The sequence below is a fragment of the Apteryx mantelli genome, chromosome 3 (assembly GCF_036417845.1).
Source record: "Apteryx mantelli isolate bAptMan1 chromosome 3, bAptMan1.hap1, whole genome shotgun sequence".
NCBI lineage: Eukaryota > Metazoa > Chordata > Aves > Apterygiformes > Apterygidae > Apteryx > Apteryx mantelli.
This window is the reverse complement of record NC_089980.1, coordinates 102,362,472-102,380,021: the sequence shown is the minus strand read 5'-3', so window position 1 is coordinate 102,380,021 and position 17,550 is coordinate 102,362,472. Positions and strand designations below refer to the sequence as shown.

At 40.0% G+C, this 17,550-nt stretch overlaps 1 protein-coding gene across 3 annotated transcripts in view; it reads left to right on the top strand.

Annotated features, from left to right (window-relative positions):
* Window positions 1-16,863, top strand: part of SH3BGRL2 (SH3 domain binding glutamate rich protein like 2) — a 46,772-nt gene extending 29,909 nt beyond the window's left edge. For 2 of the 3 annotated variants that reach the window (XM_067294076.1, XM_067294074.1), the window contains 2 exons: window positions 10,822-10,902; window positions 12,032-16,863. In XM_067294076.1, the coding sequence (XP_067150177.1) occupies window positions 10,822-10,902; window positions 12,032-12,046 (96 nt within the window). In that variant the 3' untranslated portion in view covers window positions 12,047-16,863. Of the gene's footprint in view, window positions 1-10,821; window positions 10,903-12,028 lie in introns of all 3 variants that reach the window. The other variant, XM_067294075.1, reaches the window with a different exon arrangement.
* Window positions 16,864-17,550: the final 687 nt, after the last annotated feature.

The following is a 17,550-nucleotide window of genomic DNA, read 5'->3' as shown; positions in this document are numbered from 1 at the left end:
TGTAAATTGACATTTTAGAGTCATATTAAATGTCTGTCTGTATCATTTTTTCAAATGAATTTCACTTGAGTCCTTGTGTACAGTAATGGAGGACAGAAAATACTGTTTTGGTGGGAAGATGAAGATTGTATTTGGTTTTCTAAGTTTTCACTATCTGAACCCTCTGCTTTCAAGGTTACAGAAAATTTTCTAAGTGCTCAACTTCCCATTGTGAATTTATTTGCACCCGGTCACATCAATGATTTTGCATATGAGCTATTCAGATTATTCTAAAGATTTGCTGGTAGGATACACCACAGTACCAATATTCAGTATTCTACAGGTTATAAACACTATTTAAAAATAATAATTACTTATCTTGCTTACTGTTATGCTTTTTATCCAGACTCTGGAAAATCCAGGTAGATGGAAAGATCACTGCAGATTGGTACGTTAGGGCCAGATTCACAAAGGGACTGTGGCATGATGCCAGGCACTGAAATGCGTAGATTTTGGGCATGTGGCTTCCAGAGTGGAATTTGCAGCCCCAAGGTAGGGCTCCAGCTTCTTTACACAGTAGGTGAGAAGCTATAGATACATATGTCTAAACAGGATTTACAGCAGCCAGAACATTCAACATGGAGAGCTCTTAAAGCAGCAAGCAAGAAATTCTGGAAAATTGGTGTCTGAAACTGGGCCTGTGCCTCATACATCCCTCTCCTGCTATATCTGAAATCTCCACAACTGAGTACACGACCCATCTTGGACTAGAAGTGAATCCTGGATCTTTTAGAAGGTTGGAAATTTCCAATTCTCAGTGAAACAGCACTCTAATTTTAACCTTGCAAAACTGCAAGTTAACACTTTGAAGCAGTGAAAGTTTTATATGTAGAAAGTTTGCCACTGATGTGGGATTGCCTGAAATTTAGGCCAACTAAAATTCAAAGGAGATCTGTTTCCAGGTGGAGTTTGAACTGAGGAGCAAATATTTACATAGCAGGCTGACTTCTTTTTTTTCTTTCTTTCTTGGAAGCTGCTCAAATGGTTTAGAGTGTTAAGGTAAGCCCTGGTAGATTGCCTAGTGGGCAGAGCAGTAGACACAAAGATATGTGATATTTATTGTCTTTCCCTGAAATGTAATATATGGATATCAACTCCATCAGGACAGCAAAGGCCTATAGACAAGGAAGAAGCAAAACAGACTGCTGAAAGGGATGCAGTGTTCTCAAGAAACTATTCAGTACACAGGCAATTGCTGTGGCACTGATTTCTCTACCCTGTGAAATACCAGTCTCCTTTGTTGTTGTTGTTGTTTTTTTTAAGATCGCGAAAAGATTCACACACATTTCTTAAAGAAAAGGATGTATTTTCTTCTTCTTTTTTGTGTGTGTCAAATGACAAGTCAGTAACTAAGAGAAAGAAGAAGCAAAAGAGGACTTAAGAAAGGTGGTTAGAGACCACCTCAGTGTCTGCCCTGACCTGTTATGGGGGCGTTTGGCATAGTTCTGGAGCCTAGAGATAATGCAGAACTTGAACTCCATCTCTAGATCCTCAGGCAACATGGCAGTAGTTCACCTTAGCATGCCAGCTCTAATGTGTTTACTTCAGGAGCTAGAGCAGTTGTGAAGCTAAACTGGTATTCAGCAAGTCTGCGTTCTGTTCCCTGCAGCCTTGGAGATGTCTCATACAACTCACTTAGTGGTCCAGTTCTGTCTTCAGGAAAGAGGTAACCTCACCAGATAGAAGTTAGTGTTAATTGCTCAGAGATCATGTAATGGCTATTCAGATAAATGATTGATGATGCTGAAACTTTCTTGATTATAAGACACCCCCCCCCCCCCGAACTTTTCTATCCAAGAGGCAGTTCCCTGCATGGTCAGTTTAAGCTGTTTGTTTGAAATTGTTTCTAGTTACCTTCTGCAGCTGCTTACAAGTAGTTTATGGATCCCAGGCATCTGTGTACCGCAAGCAGAACGTGAGTGAGTTAGGGCCAATGACACAGCACTGTTTATCTTCCTAAATTGGCAGTCTCTCAAGCAAGGAATATAGAAGGCAGAACTGTCATTGGAAAGGCACCTCCTGCCCATGCCTCTTCTCCATGTTGGCAGGATTCTGCTCAGCCAATTCATGGGGTCCGTACAGTTGTAACTTGCAGGCTGTATCTGTGCTTTCGCCTTCCACTTCTTAGCTGTTTATCCATGTCCTGGGGCAAAGAACTTCAGTTCTTTGTAATATGTACTTCATTAAGGGGGGTATGGGACTAGAGGTAGAGTAGCCAGCCTACCCAGTGTTAGAGCTTAAGAAAACAGAAACTCAGCAATTCAGTAAAAATAAAATAATTCAAGAATTCTGTCCTCTCCAGAACAGTTAGAATTGGTATCAGTAATGTATTAGTGCTGCTGTTTAACCCATAGCAGAGAGAGTACCTTCCTGCTGAGCACCATCATTTGTATTTGGTCTCTTTCCTTTTTGCTTTCTAGACTTCATGAAATAGCTGTTTCAAGGTGAAGTAGCAGGTATTTTAACTTTGAGAATCTACTCAGTTTTTTGCAGTCTGACTCACTTTGTAATTGCTCAATATATCTTATTTTCCTTCCTGCATCAGAGCCCAGGACTGGGAGATAGGTATGTTGCTGCTGCCTCTTGCACCTTCTTGTAACTAAGCAATCTTGTTCCAACAAAGGGACTCAGTCTTGCATTTTTAACTCTAGACTTTTTTGATTTACAAATTGGATGTGGGAAAAACTCTTGTATCCAGTATACCAGCCTACCACTTAAAGATGAAAGTTGTAAAGGGCTTGATACATCTCTTGAGATACCTTACTCTGGCGACACTGTAGTTCCTAAATAAAATAATGTAGGGTATATATGTATTTTAAAACCATTAAAGACCACCAGTATAAAATTAATATGACACTGTAACAGACTAATAGAAAATACTGCAAATTCTTTTTAATTCTTGATTTGTATCTTTATTACATTGATGTTCTGCAAGATTCGTGAATAATCATTAAACGTGACATAAGTTACTAACAATTTTGTTTGGGATCCAAATTCTCCTTTGCATGGAATGGAAACTCCATATTGTTCCATTCCTTCTTGGGGAGAGGGAATTTAGTCTTGAAGGGGTTGTGACTACTTCAGTTAAATGGTGTTTTATAAAGGACCTAGTCTATTAAAATATACCGAGGAAAGGATAAGAAAGCTTGTTAAGTGACAGAAGTACTTGAGATTACCTAGTACTGCACAGGATACGGATGTAGCGGCATATTAGAGCAGTATCTAGAGAAGGTCATGATTGTTTTCAGGGAGTGACCAGGTGAAACAAGTAATTCAGTGCCCATCATGCTAATGTGACTGCCTTCTAAGAAACACTTTCAAGGTATAGCAAATTTCTAGTCCATTTGAAAGTAACAATGGTATTACTCTAGTATAGTGCCATTACAATTAGTATGGCTTTCTTCTTTAAAACCTTCCTGTTTCTGTTCTTCTGTTAAAGAAGCACAGAAAACAAAGGAAAGGTTGAAAGGCGATCCTGCCAATGTCCAGTTCCAAAGAAATGGAAGGGGGAAACCCCTTTTTCAAGTGCTGTGAGATGTCACCTAATATTGTTATGACTGTAGTGTTCAAAGACAAAAAGGCAACTTATGTGCTTGTCATGTCCTTATAAAGTTACAGCTGCCTTAAAACAGGCCTGAGTTAAAATGTGTTTGCAGAGCTTCTGTGCAGCGTGGCTAATTTATGTTTTTCAGCCATGGTTGGTTGTAGAAGGATGACTGCCATAGTTAACTCCCCCATGTTTCAACCACTCCCTCTTCTCAAACTCCTGTCTTGGACTGATTTGATAATATTCTTACCCAAGCAACTTAACTCATAAAATAACATGCTGAGCTGTAAGGTGCAAAGCAGTGGGGCCCCTGTTGTCACCTGATTCTGCCACTGCCTTCCCCTGAGCGATCGCCTGGCCCCAGAGGGGCACTGTGCCAGTTTGAAGTCCTTCATGCTTGACTGTGGGAAGCCCTTTTGCACTGGGGCTCCCTGTCGGAGACATGAGGGATATCGGTTCTTGGATATTTGATATCTGTGTACCCTGTCATTGAGTTACCGGCAAACATCACATCAGCCGCAGTTTGTCATGTGCTGTCCAAAACAATAGACCTGTCCCTTACATCTGCCTCCCTTGTATTAGAGCCTCTGTTTTTGGAAGCCTATTGCTAGAGATTAGCAAAATACACACCTAGCCCTTACGAGAGGGTAACAGGTTGCTCTGTAGAATCAATGATATAAGCTCGTTAAAAATCCTGTCCAGAGATCTTATCAGAAGGTTAGCTAATTGAAAACTGCATCATGTGTAGACTGGCCTGTGTTGTGCAGACAAGTTCTTTCTGCGTGTGTATTTATGTAACATTAAAAAAGGGCTAACACACAGGCGCGCACACTCATTCACCGAGGAGAGCTGTGCTGAGTAAGAGCTTTCCATTGTAATCCTAATCAGATCAATGAATGAATGTCATCTGTCCCAGTGAACTGAAGTGCCTTTTTCAGGAAGGATGCTAATGTCTCATTCTCGGTGGCAAGCGGTATTAAGTCATTCAGGAGCAGGGTGCTAATTCAGTTCATTTAAATCATAAGTTCCCCACTATTGCTTGTAAGAGCAATTATCTTGTCTCTTTTGTAAGAATGGAGAGATCATAATCATATTTAATAAGTGATTACCAAAGAGAAACAATTTCTGACAGCATGGCAATAGACTTTTCTTTATGTGATGTCTGATAATTAATATATTTTAAAATATTCATATAAAAAGCAGTGTAAACTACATTTGGGCAAGTTGCTTCTTTTTCTGCTTCTTGGTGTGGAAAGGTAAAACACCCGATAAGCAATAAAAATTTGTTTGAGATGTTTAGCAAGCTCTTTCTCTCATTGCAAACTAAAAGCAACAGAGCCAATTTTCTCTTTTAAAAAAACTTATTGGGAGGAGTTTTATTCATAGTTACTGTCTTTGAAACTTCATAAAAGATAATATTTTCCTAATCTCAGTTGCAGTAATGGTTGGACAGTATCAATATAAGTGCTAACTGGTAAATGAAATCTACTGTGTTAATATTATATTTTACTGCTTACCCAATGCCATAATTTTTGTGTATGTCTCTTGAAGCACAAATTGTTTTTTATGCTGATCTGTAATATTGCAGTTTTAACTTTGGTGTGCAGAAAATAGGTTCTCCCAGCAGTGACTGTGTTTATTTAAACAAGCCTCAGTGTACCTGCTTAACAACCTGAGCCAAATTATGGCTTTGTCTCTAATCATATCACTACAGTGATTTGATCTCCCAGCACCAGGAAAACAGCACACTTCAGGCACACACATCACATTCAGGATACAGCTACCACTGTAGCTACGCTGAGCTATGTGAACAGAATATAGCAGTGGCTGCAGAGAGAGGAGAGCTATCCAGCAAGTGGAATTTCGGAGGAGGAGAGAATTCCCACTAACCAACAGCTTTCCTACCGGAGCAGATGGGCGTAAAACCCACATAAATGCCAGAATGACGTGTCATTATGAAGAGTTAAATCCAGATTTTCTGACTGCTAGTCCACTATCTCAAGGACAAAGCTGATCTTACTTCAGTATAGCATTTGGGCAGTGGCTGGTAGTTGGGATTTCTGGATAATCTAGACATTAAAAGAATTCTGCCTTTGATTAATCTGGCTTTAAAGAAATGAAAAGCAACCACTGCACCTCCTAGTTGGAGGGTCACTGGAAGGACTCAGATCTCAGATTTTGAAAACAAAGCTATAAAGTTTTGAGGCTTGCTTTTTTTTCTTTCTTTTTTTTTTTTGTTACTAGCACACTAAATGGACGATTGCACTTGACTTTGCATAACATATAACCTAAGATAACACAAGTGGCCTTATTATGTGAGACTGAAGGTTCATCTAGCCCAGATTTGTCTCAGCAGTGGTCATGAACATCTGCCTAGGAAGGACTATGAGCAAGACAAGTAGCTTCACCACCTTCCTCCCATCTCCCATCTGGGGTTACTTTGGTCCTGAAGACCACAGTCTTCCTCTCTGTTCTGGTTTAGAATCACTCAAGCCATTGATTTTAATGGTGAGAAGCCAGGCGTAAAGCAGTCAGATGGCTAGTAGCCTATTAAGAAACATTTTCTGACTTGAAATAGCTTTTAACTTACCTTATTTTCACACCTGTCACTACTCAATCCCCTCAAATCATCCTGAGCTATATGTTTTCTCCTCACTGGCATTTGTTGTTCTCTGCAGCCTTTCATACCCTTGTCTTCTTGATGTATCACCTCTATTTTGGGGTTTTTCAACTTTTCCTGAGGGACTGAGCATCTCTGCCTCAGTGATGAGTCATGTTCACTGTCTCTATGTCCCTTTTGTTTTATTAGCTTTAATTAGTTACTAATGTTGCCAAAATTTTATATGTTAATAGCATGTAATTAGCAGCTCTGGAAAGCATCAAAGATCATAATTTAAAGGGATACAGTCAAAATTATATTTATACATATAGTTTCCATTAGAAGTGGGGCAGTGGGTGGCAGTTTGCCATACCACCATGCTTGTATAATTTTAGGTTAACAGCTGCTTTCTGAATGCCTCCAGGGAGTCAGTGGGAGCCACTTCCTTGCAAAAAGGCAAGATACTGCTGCTCAGCTGATCCCAGCTGGCTTGGTAGAGCTGCCTGGGGAATTGTAGTAACTTGCCATCTGCAATGAAGCCTGATGCAGGAACAGGGAGCCACTGACTTGCAAAAAGAGCTGATGGTGGCCTCCTTCCTCTGTGGGACGCGGGGTGTCCCACAGAGCTTTTTCAAGTGGGACCTGGTGGCTTGCAAGCAACTTGGGTTCTTGCCTGTGTTTGAAGCTTTCAGCTTCCTCTGAGCTTCACACCATTTTCCTTCTTCAACCTCTGCATCTACTGCTGATAGCACTAGATGATCTTTATGTTTTTTCGTGTCCCCACACTTTGATTTGGTGTCTTTACATATGGCCCAAATCTGTGCAGACCTTCTCTCCTTATAAATGTAAGGTCAAAGGTGGGATGTTTGTGGAACATCTCTTATTCTGCACGTATTACTGGGAAAGTCAGGGTTGCCTGCTTTGAACTCCTCCTCCATCCCAAAACAAAACTGAAGAGTGCTTGAGGTTATGTTTCTCAAAAATTTCTTAAGAAAATACCATACTAAAGGGATTTCTTTCAAGTTTTATAGGACTATTATACATTTTTTAAACTTTTTTTTGAAACACTTCAGTATTTTAGGATGCTCTGTTTTCATTGCAGAAACTGGTAGGAAAACTTTCCTATTTAAAATTTTATTGCCGCTTTATTTAAAAGCATGATGCTTCCTTTCCACCTCTCCCTCACAGCATGAAAGAGTCAATAGCATTTTAGTATGTTTTGCAATACACATATTTTAAAGCACTGGGGAACTTGCTTCTGGCTGATAATTTCTTGTGGGTGTAAGTATTCTCCTCTTTGTAAAATAAAAGAATCCACTGATCTTTGTGCTCTTTTAAACACACAGTTACTTAGTTTAGCTCATTGTTTAACCTTCACGATTCTTTCAGTGAATGAATCTAGATTTGATAGTCTGCAAAAATGTAGAGAAAATGTATTAAATGAGGCCTGAGCATTTATGGAAGTAAAAATTAGCACTTGCAGAAAGCTTTTGATGATTAGGTCTTAACTTACTTTACAGAGGTTAGGGTAAACAGATTTGCACAGATGTTGTTGAATTGTCTGAGTCACAAAGTCATTGTCAGAGCCAGGAATGCAGCACTGTTTCCTATGACACTATTTTCAGGCTACAAATCCTTGCCCATCCTGATTTTCTTTCAGATTTATTAAACAAGGGTGTTAAAGTATGGTCTTAGAGCAGAGGTGATTTTAGAGCTAATAGAGCGTCTGAATCCCAATGCTTCTAAGAGAACCTGAGAGCCTGAGAACAAGTTGAGAGGTGATAGCTCACCCGAACAAACCAGGAGTCACCTCTTGGGCAAAGTGTTGACGCCAACAGTTCTCTGGCCTCCGTGAAAACTGCATTAGGAGGGAAAGGTGCTCTTGGTGGGGAAAGAAAGTGGTGTCTGCCTTGTGCTGTGCTGCTGCAGAAACACTCCTGGTAGCTGCCTCCCTGCAGGTTAGCTGCTTATAGGAGTTGTAATGAGCAGCTTAAGCCAAGCTAAACCTGCCCTGCAGCTGAAGAGGTGCCCTCGCTCTCCTTGCCGTGGGGTGTACTCTCCCACTCCTCCCCTGCCTTCAGCTCTAGGGCTGGCTGGGCTGGCTTGTAGATGAACCCAGTGGAGAAAATTAAGGTTATTTCTCGGTTAGATCAGGAGCTACACATGTGGTTGCTCATCTAGTGCATGTCCCTCATTGCTTTTCATCTGCCTTAACAGTGTCAGCCTGGATCTCGTTCAGATTCAACAACATCCATACAGCTTTTTAAGTCTCACTCTTAGAGGTCAAAGGCTTAATCAAACATCCTTCTGCAGAGCTGCAATGTTACTTGTTGCTCCTCTAGGTGTTTTAATGATTAAATTGTCCTCTTTTCATCTATGGCATTGATGTGGTTGCTTTTATTACTGTTTCAGCTTTGCCATGGCCTAGTTAGGAGATCTGTCTATTTTACTTTGATTTGCTGTCTGGCTATTAATTGTGAATTTATGTTAAATCAAAAATTAGCATCAGTTCATCACCTTTAATGAATTTGTTTTAAAAAATTGATGTTAATTTGTCTATTTACTCTGTTTTATTACATGTTTAATTTCCAGATTAGGTAGAACAGACCCTAACTTAAAGCTAACAGAGGGAACTTAAAACTGTCTGTCTCCCTCCCCCTCCCCAAGGTACTTGTTTGATGGTGCAACTGCCAAGTACAGCTTTGCTAGGACGACTGTGTTCGCATCAGTATAGGAGCATATCGCTACGGGAATGCTGATAAAGTGTCTCTGTCTAGTGTGCCATAAAGGGTTTGAGAGAAATTCTGCATGTCTGCAGAGTGATTATGGATCTCATGGGAGGTATATTAGCCATACAAGTGAAGGCTATGCATTTTCCATCCAAATGATCTTTTATTTCAGTTTGGAAACAAAAAAAGAGAACTGAGACAAGTAAAGTCTCCATCTACTAACATACACTTTTCTTCCAAAGATATTTCACAAAATAGCAACCAGCCTTCTGCAAAGATAAGATTGGGTCTGGCAGGTGAGATGAAGGACTATAGGTGGCTAGTCAGGGATTCACGCTGCATTATAGAGACCCAGTGAAATACTAGGAAGCAGAGTGCTTGCCCAGGCCATTTTTACTTTCTGTTTAGGGGCTGAGAAGTCAAAATGTAAGCCCAAATAGGTACTGGTTAAACTGAATAAACGTAGGCTGGAAGTTAAAAGAAGGTTCCTAATCTTTGGAGATCCTATGATGGCCTTCCAGTAATAGTCAGATCAAAGAAAGATTTCTGCTTTTCAGCTAGAGCTTCCTCTGTTTATCTGACATGGTCACCTGTCATTGTGGGATGGTTTGTGAAGTTACAAGCTCTGGAGAAGGCAGGAGTGGTAGGAGACGAGTGGGCAAAGCAGTTGTCAACTGGGGAAAAATTAAGGTCCAACTGCAAGGAAAGCACTTCGTTACACAACTGAAATAGTGAGAAATGAGCACCCCAAAATTAACTAGATTAAAGGATAAAGGACAAAAGAAGTGCTAAATTTGTGGGGAGAGGGACATTGGGAACTGTTACACTGATGGGAAGCATATGGAGGCAGGGAGACTGCCTGTTGCTGTTCTGTAGTAAAAGCATGTCCGTGTACTGTCAATATTTAAAGGCATTTATCCTGTTGAATGCTTTCAAGCTAAGTGTAACTGCTAATCTTAGATATTTAGGGGTAATTGCAATATTACGGTGAGCACATACCTGAAATTTTATGACAATGTTTTATGTGTCAGAAGTGGCTATGGAAGGATTAATATTTCCATTTTGCAGTTACGTGGAGGAGGAAAGGAATCAGAATGAAGTGCGTTGTTTTTTGCCAGTGGTCACAGAAGAAATCCTCACCAAACCACTAAGAGAACCTTCAACTTCATGGCTTCTTGCCATGTGCCAAATCCATTAACTAAACTGACTTCTGTTTTCATCCTTTTCCCTTAAAAACTGAAAACTGTCAGCTCATCTGATAATAGAAGAGTAGCAGGTGTCCAATGCAATAAGCAAATTGGTGAAAGTGGTAGTAACACTTTGAGATCGGAGCCTGATCTTAAGAAGGTGAACCCTAGATGTAACCTATTCATAATAAATAAGCTTGTTTTATAGAAAAATATGGTAACATTTTGTATTTAACCATGTAGTTGTCGAAGCCTGAGATATGATTGCTGATTTCAGAGGATGTGTTGGTGATGAAGTCACTGTTCCACCACAGAAGAATTATTTAAGGAATTCAGCTTCTATAGGACTTTTCCTTGAAGGTTTTCATATTTGAAAGTATTTTGTTTCCTAAAATGCTAGCTGAAAATCCCATCAGAAACTTACTTTTAGGCACCTAACTACCTTTAAAATATGCCCACAATGCAAATCAGCATTTATATTTTTCTGTCAAATTAAGTAGTGAAAGGTGTTAGAGAATTTGTGTATTTTTCTTTGCTGTTGGAGTTGGTGATATCGTTACAGTTTAAAATACTTGTTAGGTTTGCATAAAAGAATATGGGTAAGTATCAGTGAATATTTTCCTGAACATTATTACATATCACCCTTCACTCTAATACATAGTGTGAGAAGATCAAGCAGGAGAACACTAGTACAAATATTGACTGATCTTTTTTCTCTAGGATTACGATGGCTTTTTTGAATCAAAGGAAAGCAACACTGTCTTCTCCTTTCTCGGACTGAAACCTAGTTTGACATCAAAGGTAAGTGTAATATTGCAAACTTCTTACAGAATTTGTGAAATATTGAGATTGAATGTTCTTTGAAAAGAAAGAATTCAGTGTGTTCAGATGGACCATTATCTTGATAGCTATCCATATCAACTTAATGCTAATGAGGTAATTGAAACTGCTGCAGTGAGAGGTAAAGCATTTTAAGTGAAACCAAGTTTTACATGTGAGTTAATTTGAGACAGCAAATGAATCAAGTTCAAGGAACACATTTTGCTTCATCAGTGTAAACTGAAAGCAACTGACTTAATTATAACAGAGAACAGAACTTGGGTCTTAATCACTGAAATATCTGCAGCTAATGACACCAAAACATCATCTTGTTGGGCCAGCCTGCCATAATGGGCCAGCCGGGACAACATTTATTCGTGGATAAGAATTAAATTTTAAAGAACGCATATAACAGGACAGAGCACAGAGCCAGTTAACATGTTTCTGTTGAGGACAGTATAACAGGGGACACTTTATTGCCTTATGGAAGCCTGAATGGGCCTGGACACTCATGCAAGGAGAGTATGTGTGATGCTTCTATGGGCAGTAGATCAAATACCTAGGGGAGGGTTTTCTTCTGGGTTTGGTTAGTAGTACTGTTTCAGGCCTGAATTGTAGCCCTTGAGTATCTATAAAGTTCCTCTTCTGCCAGGAATTCACTTATTTCTGGACTCCATGGGGGAGATGAGTAGGAGGGAACCTCAGCAGGGAACCACAGAAACGGGTTATTTTGGCAGCCTGCCTTGCTTCTATCTTGAAGAATTAGTCGTAGGAAAAAGATGATCTCCTACTGAAATCAGAAATAACAGCTTCTCTGCAGCTATATTCCTGGGAAATACAACCTGTTGTAGGCTTGGAGGAATGTTCATATAAATGCAGTCAGATTACTGTTTGAGTCTGGTAGTGTTTGAAAGTGGTGCATCCTCAGCTGTTACAGGGACTAGGGCTAGGGGCACCCCATGTTCCAAAGGATTTCCCTGGGCCAGAGACCAAGAAAGGAGGAAGGGCTGGCAGGGGCAGGGAGAGAGGTTGAAGGTCACAAACAAAGGGGATGAAAATTTAAGAACATGTTAATAGCATTAACAATCTTTTTTTTTTTTCTTTTAAGTAGGAGTCAGAACCCTAGGAAACCAGTCTGAAGCTTCAGCAAGCACAGCTTCTGAATGAATGACCCTGTTCTTCAGCACGCGATGGCTTCCCTAATGGATCACTGTGATAGAGCAACACGCATCATTATTAGTATTCTGCTTGCCACTGGGGTGGTGCTCGCCAACAGTATCGAGTTAATAACTTATATATGAAATGGGGTTAAGACTGAGCTACTCATCTTCCTTTTCAAAAATACTCATTGTTGATGTTTCACATTTGTCTTTAGATAGCTTTTATAACTGGCACTGACATTTTGTCTGATACATACATTTGAGGATGAAAAATGGTCATGTAGGGCCTGTATTGTTAGTGGATGCACTTACACGGTCAGATTCATTACCTTTTTAAATTCTTGTAACTACTGCACTTGGAATTAGCTCATCATGACAGTTAAAATGCTGGTGCTTATTAGAAAGTCTGTGCTATCTACAATCCAGAAGGTAAAAACAGTCAATCTTAAGATCTCAGTCCAAGCTAAGAACTGCCATATTTCTGATCTACCTTTATTTATTGCGATGTTTCTGCTAGCATATGTTTATTGTAAGAGACATGGGCTGCTAACCTTGGTCATGAAAACTTGATTTGCCTTATGAAGAACATTGCAACTGGCTGTTTAAAAACAGTTGTTATCAGGGAGGGGTGCCAAGATGAAATGTTTTGACATGGGTCCTTTTCCAAATACAGGTAAAATGTGCATGGATAGAAAATACTGGGTAGTTCAGAAGAAGAGGTCTCACAGCTAATGATTATATTAAGTAATCTCTTAAGTGAGAAAGACTTAGCACCCCAAGTTAGAGCTCTTCACTTGAACTGTCTTAAAATGAAAATTTGCCAAAACCTTGAGTTTACCTCCAATAACACACTGTTCCACCATTATCCACATAAGAGCCAGGAGGATACTTTGAGAATGAGGGCTCAATCCTATAGAAGGTTAAACACTGCCCTGCTCCTGGAGCACACCTGACTTGCTCAGCTGTTGTTCCCATACGGCCCCCCCCTCCCCGATATGGGGAGGTATGCCTCAAAGACAGTGAGAAAGCTGGATGTGTGCTTTGCTGGATGAAGCTACAGAAGTCAGCCCTGCTGAGGAGCAGGATCTAAGGAAAGGAAGTGGAGATTACCCCAGAGGGATTGTTTTGATGTACATAGCAGAACTTAAACCCTTGACTTGCCAATAAGCATTGCAAAATGCATTTTACCAAGAAGTCAAATTACATTCTGCATTTTGAATCACTTCTAGCTATTTAAATAACAGCTAAGCTGTAATGTAGTTTATGCTCAAGCGATTTCATAATGTCTGGGTAGTACTATTCCAATAACTGTCCTTATGTCTTTGCGTAAATGAGAAATGATCATTATGTGTGAAAGCTTCTCTGCAATCCCAACATCGCTCAGATTGTGGCTTGAGGGAAGCCAAACTTCTTGTAAGAAGTATCAGAAAGCAACTCTGTTTGAGTAACAAATGACATTTCTATTCAAATCAGTAACCACAGCATCCTAGTTGGTTGGAAGGGACAACTGAAGGTCATCTAGTCCAGCACTGTGTCAGAATCAGGGCTAACACCAACACTAGCTCAGGCTTTGTCTGGCAGAGTGTTAAATACATCCAAAGATGGAGATCTCATAACCCTCTAGGTAGCCTGTGCCAGTGCTGCACTACTATCCTATTGAAAACTTTTTTTTTAATGTCCGACCTGAACTCCCAAGCTGTCATTTGTGGCTGTTGCCTTTTTTTTTTTTTTTTTTTTTTTTTTTTTTTTTTTTTAATGTTATCTGACACTCACAGGAAGAGTTTGGCACCATCCTTTTTGTAACTGCCTTCCAGGTAGTTATAGGCTACTATTAGGTCACCCCTTAGCCTTCTTTTTGCCTGACTAAGCAAACCCAGCTTCCTCAGCCTCTCTTCACAGGCTGTGTGCTTAGGCCCCTGTCTGTCTTAGTTTGGTGGAAGGCTCCTCCCAGCCTGTACTGATGCATGGCCACCTCCATGTGCAGAACTTTGCACTTTTTCCTATCCAACCTCAGGAGGTCTCTGTTGGCTCAAGGTTATTGAGATCCCCCTGGACTGAGACTCTGCCATCTGTTGTAAGCCCCTCTCCCAAGTTCAGTGCCATTCACAGATTTGCTGAGGGTACACTTGGGATCATCATTCAAGTCCTTGATGAAGATCCTGAATGACAGGAGAACTGTAGCCTCCAGATTTTGGGTAAGAGCTTGCTCAAGACTACAGAGGTATGACGTGACCAATGTTCATGACTGCTGATTGTTATGGTAAAGAATAGGTTATCTTCCTATTGGTGTTGTTTCAGCCACAGTCTGCTTACAACTGTATGGTTTTTCCCTTTAGTACAAAGGCAAAAAAGTTTTAAGAAAGGAGAAGCTAAAGGAAACCATCCATAGATCAATTTCTCTTTTGATTCTCCTGTGCCTCCTCAGCTCAATTAAAGGAGGTAGATGGAACAAGAGCACACACAGATTTTAACCCCATGGTCATATTTACTATTCAAAATCTTGGCTACAACACCTTCTCTAGAGGAATCCTGAGTGGGAGCTGATAGCATACGTATATGTATATATATTTTTCAGAATTTTATAGTTGCCTGTGGTAAGTTATTGTGGCATTCTTGTCGCTAATCCCATATTTTTATGAGACCCAAACTTTACTATAAGAATGTGACAAATAAGGCATGAGCCAGAGCTGTACTTTCTTAACTTTAACAAATTCTATATGACTGTTTCTAAGCGAGGAAAAGAAAATTACTTAACTTTGCAAAGAATACAGATATAAATTTAAATAATTACACAGTTAATTACAGAGAAGCCATCCTGGATTTATCATGTACTTGATATATTGTAAACTTTGAGAACTGCCTGAAGATCCAGTTTTGAAAAACTTACAGAAGTAAGCATATCCACATGAGTAATCCCAGGCTTACTGATGTGAATGGCAAAACTCACACTGATTTCTCCAGGCTGAAATCAGTTTTGCAAAACTGCTTGAATTTTGATAATTGCAGAATAGAAGTCTCTAGTTCAGTGGAGAGCAAATTCTGTTATACCTGTTACGTAAAAGTAGCTTATTTCAAAGCGTGCATATGGGCATAATCAGTTGTATGGAGGACAACACTAGCTCCAGGGATACCCTGCTTGCTTGCATGGATTGGCTTTATAAGTCCCTTAGAATATTTGCTTTTGAATTGAAAATGGCTACCTTAAAAAAAAAAAAAAGTATGTATACTGCTTGAATGTGAATTTTGTCTAATGTGCTACAGCCTTATTTTTGTAATTAAAGCAAGTATAGTTTTAGTTTGTTACATAAGATGACCTGTAATTTTTTAAACCAGTTTTGTAATAATGAAATGTAACTAATCAGGTAACTGAAAAGCTCTGTGGAAATTAGAGCCATTGTTGAAAGAAATAGAAAATTCCTAATTTTGTTTAAAATGCTTGCATAAAAGAAGGTATGCTTGAGAACCAAATGGTCCCATTTTTAGCTAACAGTTGTAACTAACCCCACTTTTTAAAAGGGAGAGCAGTGTGAATTAAACTTTAAATCTTCATACCTAGCTAAATTTGCTGTGTGGGTGTATGTGTGCACACACATTCACTGTATCAGTGGCTTTGATAAGAGATGTTTCTGTTTGTGCCACACACTGCTGGTTAGTGCCTTGTCAGAAAGAGGACTGTTACTGTAGGGGCTTCGTAGATGTGATTCAAGTTTGAACTCAGAAAGGGGTAGTTTCTATGACTATTATTTTTTTTAATCAGTAAATTGATATGGGGGCCTGAGAAGAAAGACACATGCTTTGTAAGGTTGAAACAGTTTTCGATGAGTCTTGTAAACTCTTGATTTTTCTTAGGGTGGCTTTCTCTCTCTCTCTCTCTCTCTCTCTTTTTTTTTTTTTCTTTTGGTATATGAAATTATTTTAGAATCAAGCCTTCCAAGGAAGTGGTCCTGGAGTAAAGCCCCTAAATCCATGTTTAGGCTCAAAAATAACTATCTGTTTCAAGTGCTGAGCAGCCCAGGCACTATCACTGAAATGAAGAGGAGCTGCCAAGCTCTCAGTAGCCTTCTTGGTTCTCCCTCCCTGTACCCTCTGTCAGGCCACTTATTTAGGGAGCCCAATTCTTGGAATAACATTATTCAAAAGTAGGAACCTAAGATTTTAGGCAGTGCCTTGTGGCAAGGGAACTGCTTTCACGTGAGTGTGAGAGTGGGGTCTTAGCCAGGAAGTGCCAAAGCCCATCAGTCTTCCTTGACTTGTCCGCTGATTTCAATACAACTATTTGTGTGAGCAGTGCAAGGAGGAGTGAGCCTCATGTATTCACCCTGCTCAGAGAGCAGGAATGGAAGAAATTTTGCAGAATGGCGAATAGCATCTTTATGTCACCCTGAAGTGTTGTTCTTACAGAGGCTCATTGGCTTATCCTTTATCCTCTTGCATACAAAAGGCTCCCTTACAGATTTGGGAGGGGAAATGGAGAATGGCTTCTCAAGAGCATTCCTTCAGCCAGGGCAGACTGGGCTTACTCCCTTCTTCCTACTCTGTCCCTCTTCCTGGTGTGCTGTGTCCTGGTTTGCGCAGACCTCTGTGCAAAGCTTCCACTCCTGACCATTTTGGTCACATTCCTCTGACATCGCAAATGCAGAGCTGGCAGGCACCTTGAGAGCATCCATGTTTTGTAACCCAGTGGGAGAGGGAGCATGTTGCATCCTAGGCTGTGTACACATGGAGTTTTAAATTATGTATTACAACTGTGTTCATCTAATAAAAAAATGTAACTCAAAAAAGATGCTTGGACTCTGTTGTTTGTACCAAAGAAAACAATGGAAAAAATAAGCTGAATCTGTACTCTTGCTGCAGCTCCATCTGGCAACAGCCTGGTGCTTCAGCTCAGCCAGCCTCAGCAGAGGAAAGCATTTCAGAGCTCTCCCCATGGGATGAAAGAACCCAATTCTGCAGGATGCTAAGCAGGTTTGATCCCTGTTGACTTAGTGGGAACTATAATATGCAGAATATCTACAGGGTTAGGCTCTAGATCCTCCCTGATAAAGAGCAGTGATTTTTTTGTCTTCCATTTTTTCACTTGACTTAGTTGATAAATACCATGGCAATGAAGGCCAGATCCTCTGGGAGTGGCTTGGGCAATGGGGCTGGGAAATTTTCACACATTGAAGTTTTGCTCCTGGGGCTAAAATGTTCAGGAACACTTTACACTTTTTCTTGTCTGTAAGTTACAATTTTGAGTTGAGTAAGTTACATCCATGTCAGCTCTCCATGTAAGGTATTTAGATACATTTTACACTGTAAGTGTCTGACAGAAGGTAGAAGTTTGCATCAATTCAGTCTCCCCTAGGTTGTCATTCAAATATATAATTTGTAATCCCTTCCAGTTCATGTCTAATACCTATCCATTATCTCCAGTATAAACACTGTGATAAAAATTCTAGCAATTTGTGGCTTCTTCTGTACCCTGGAG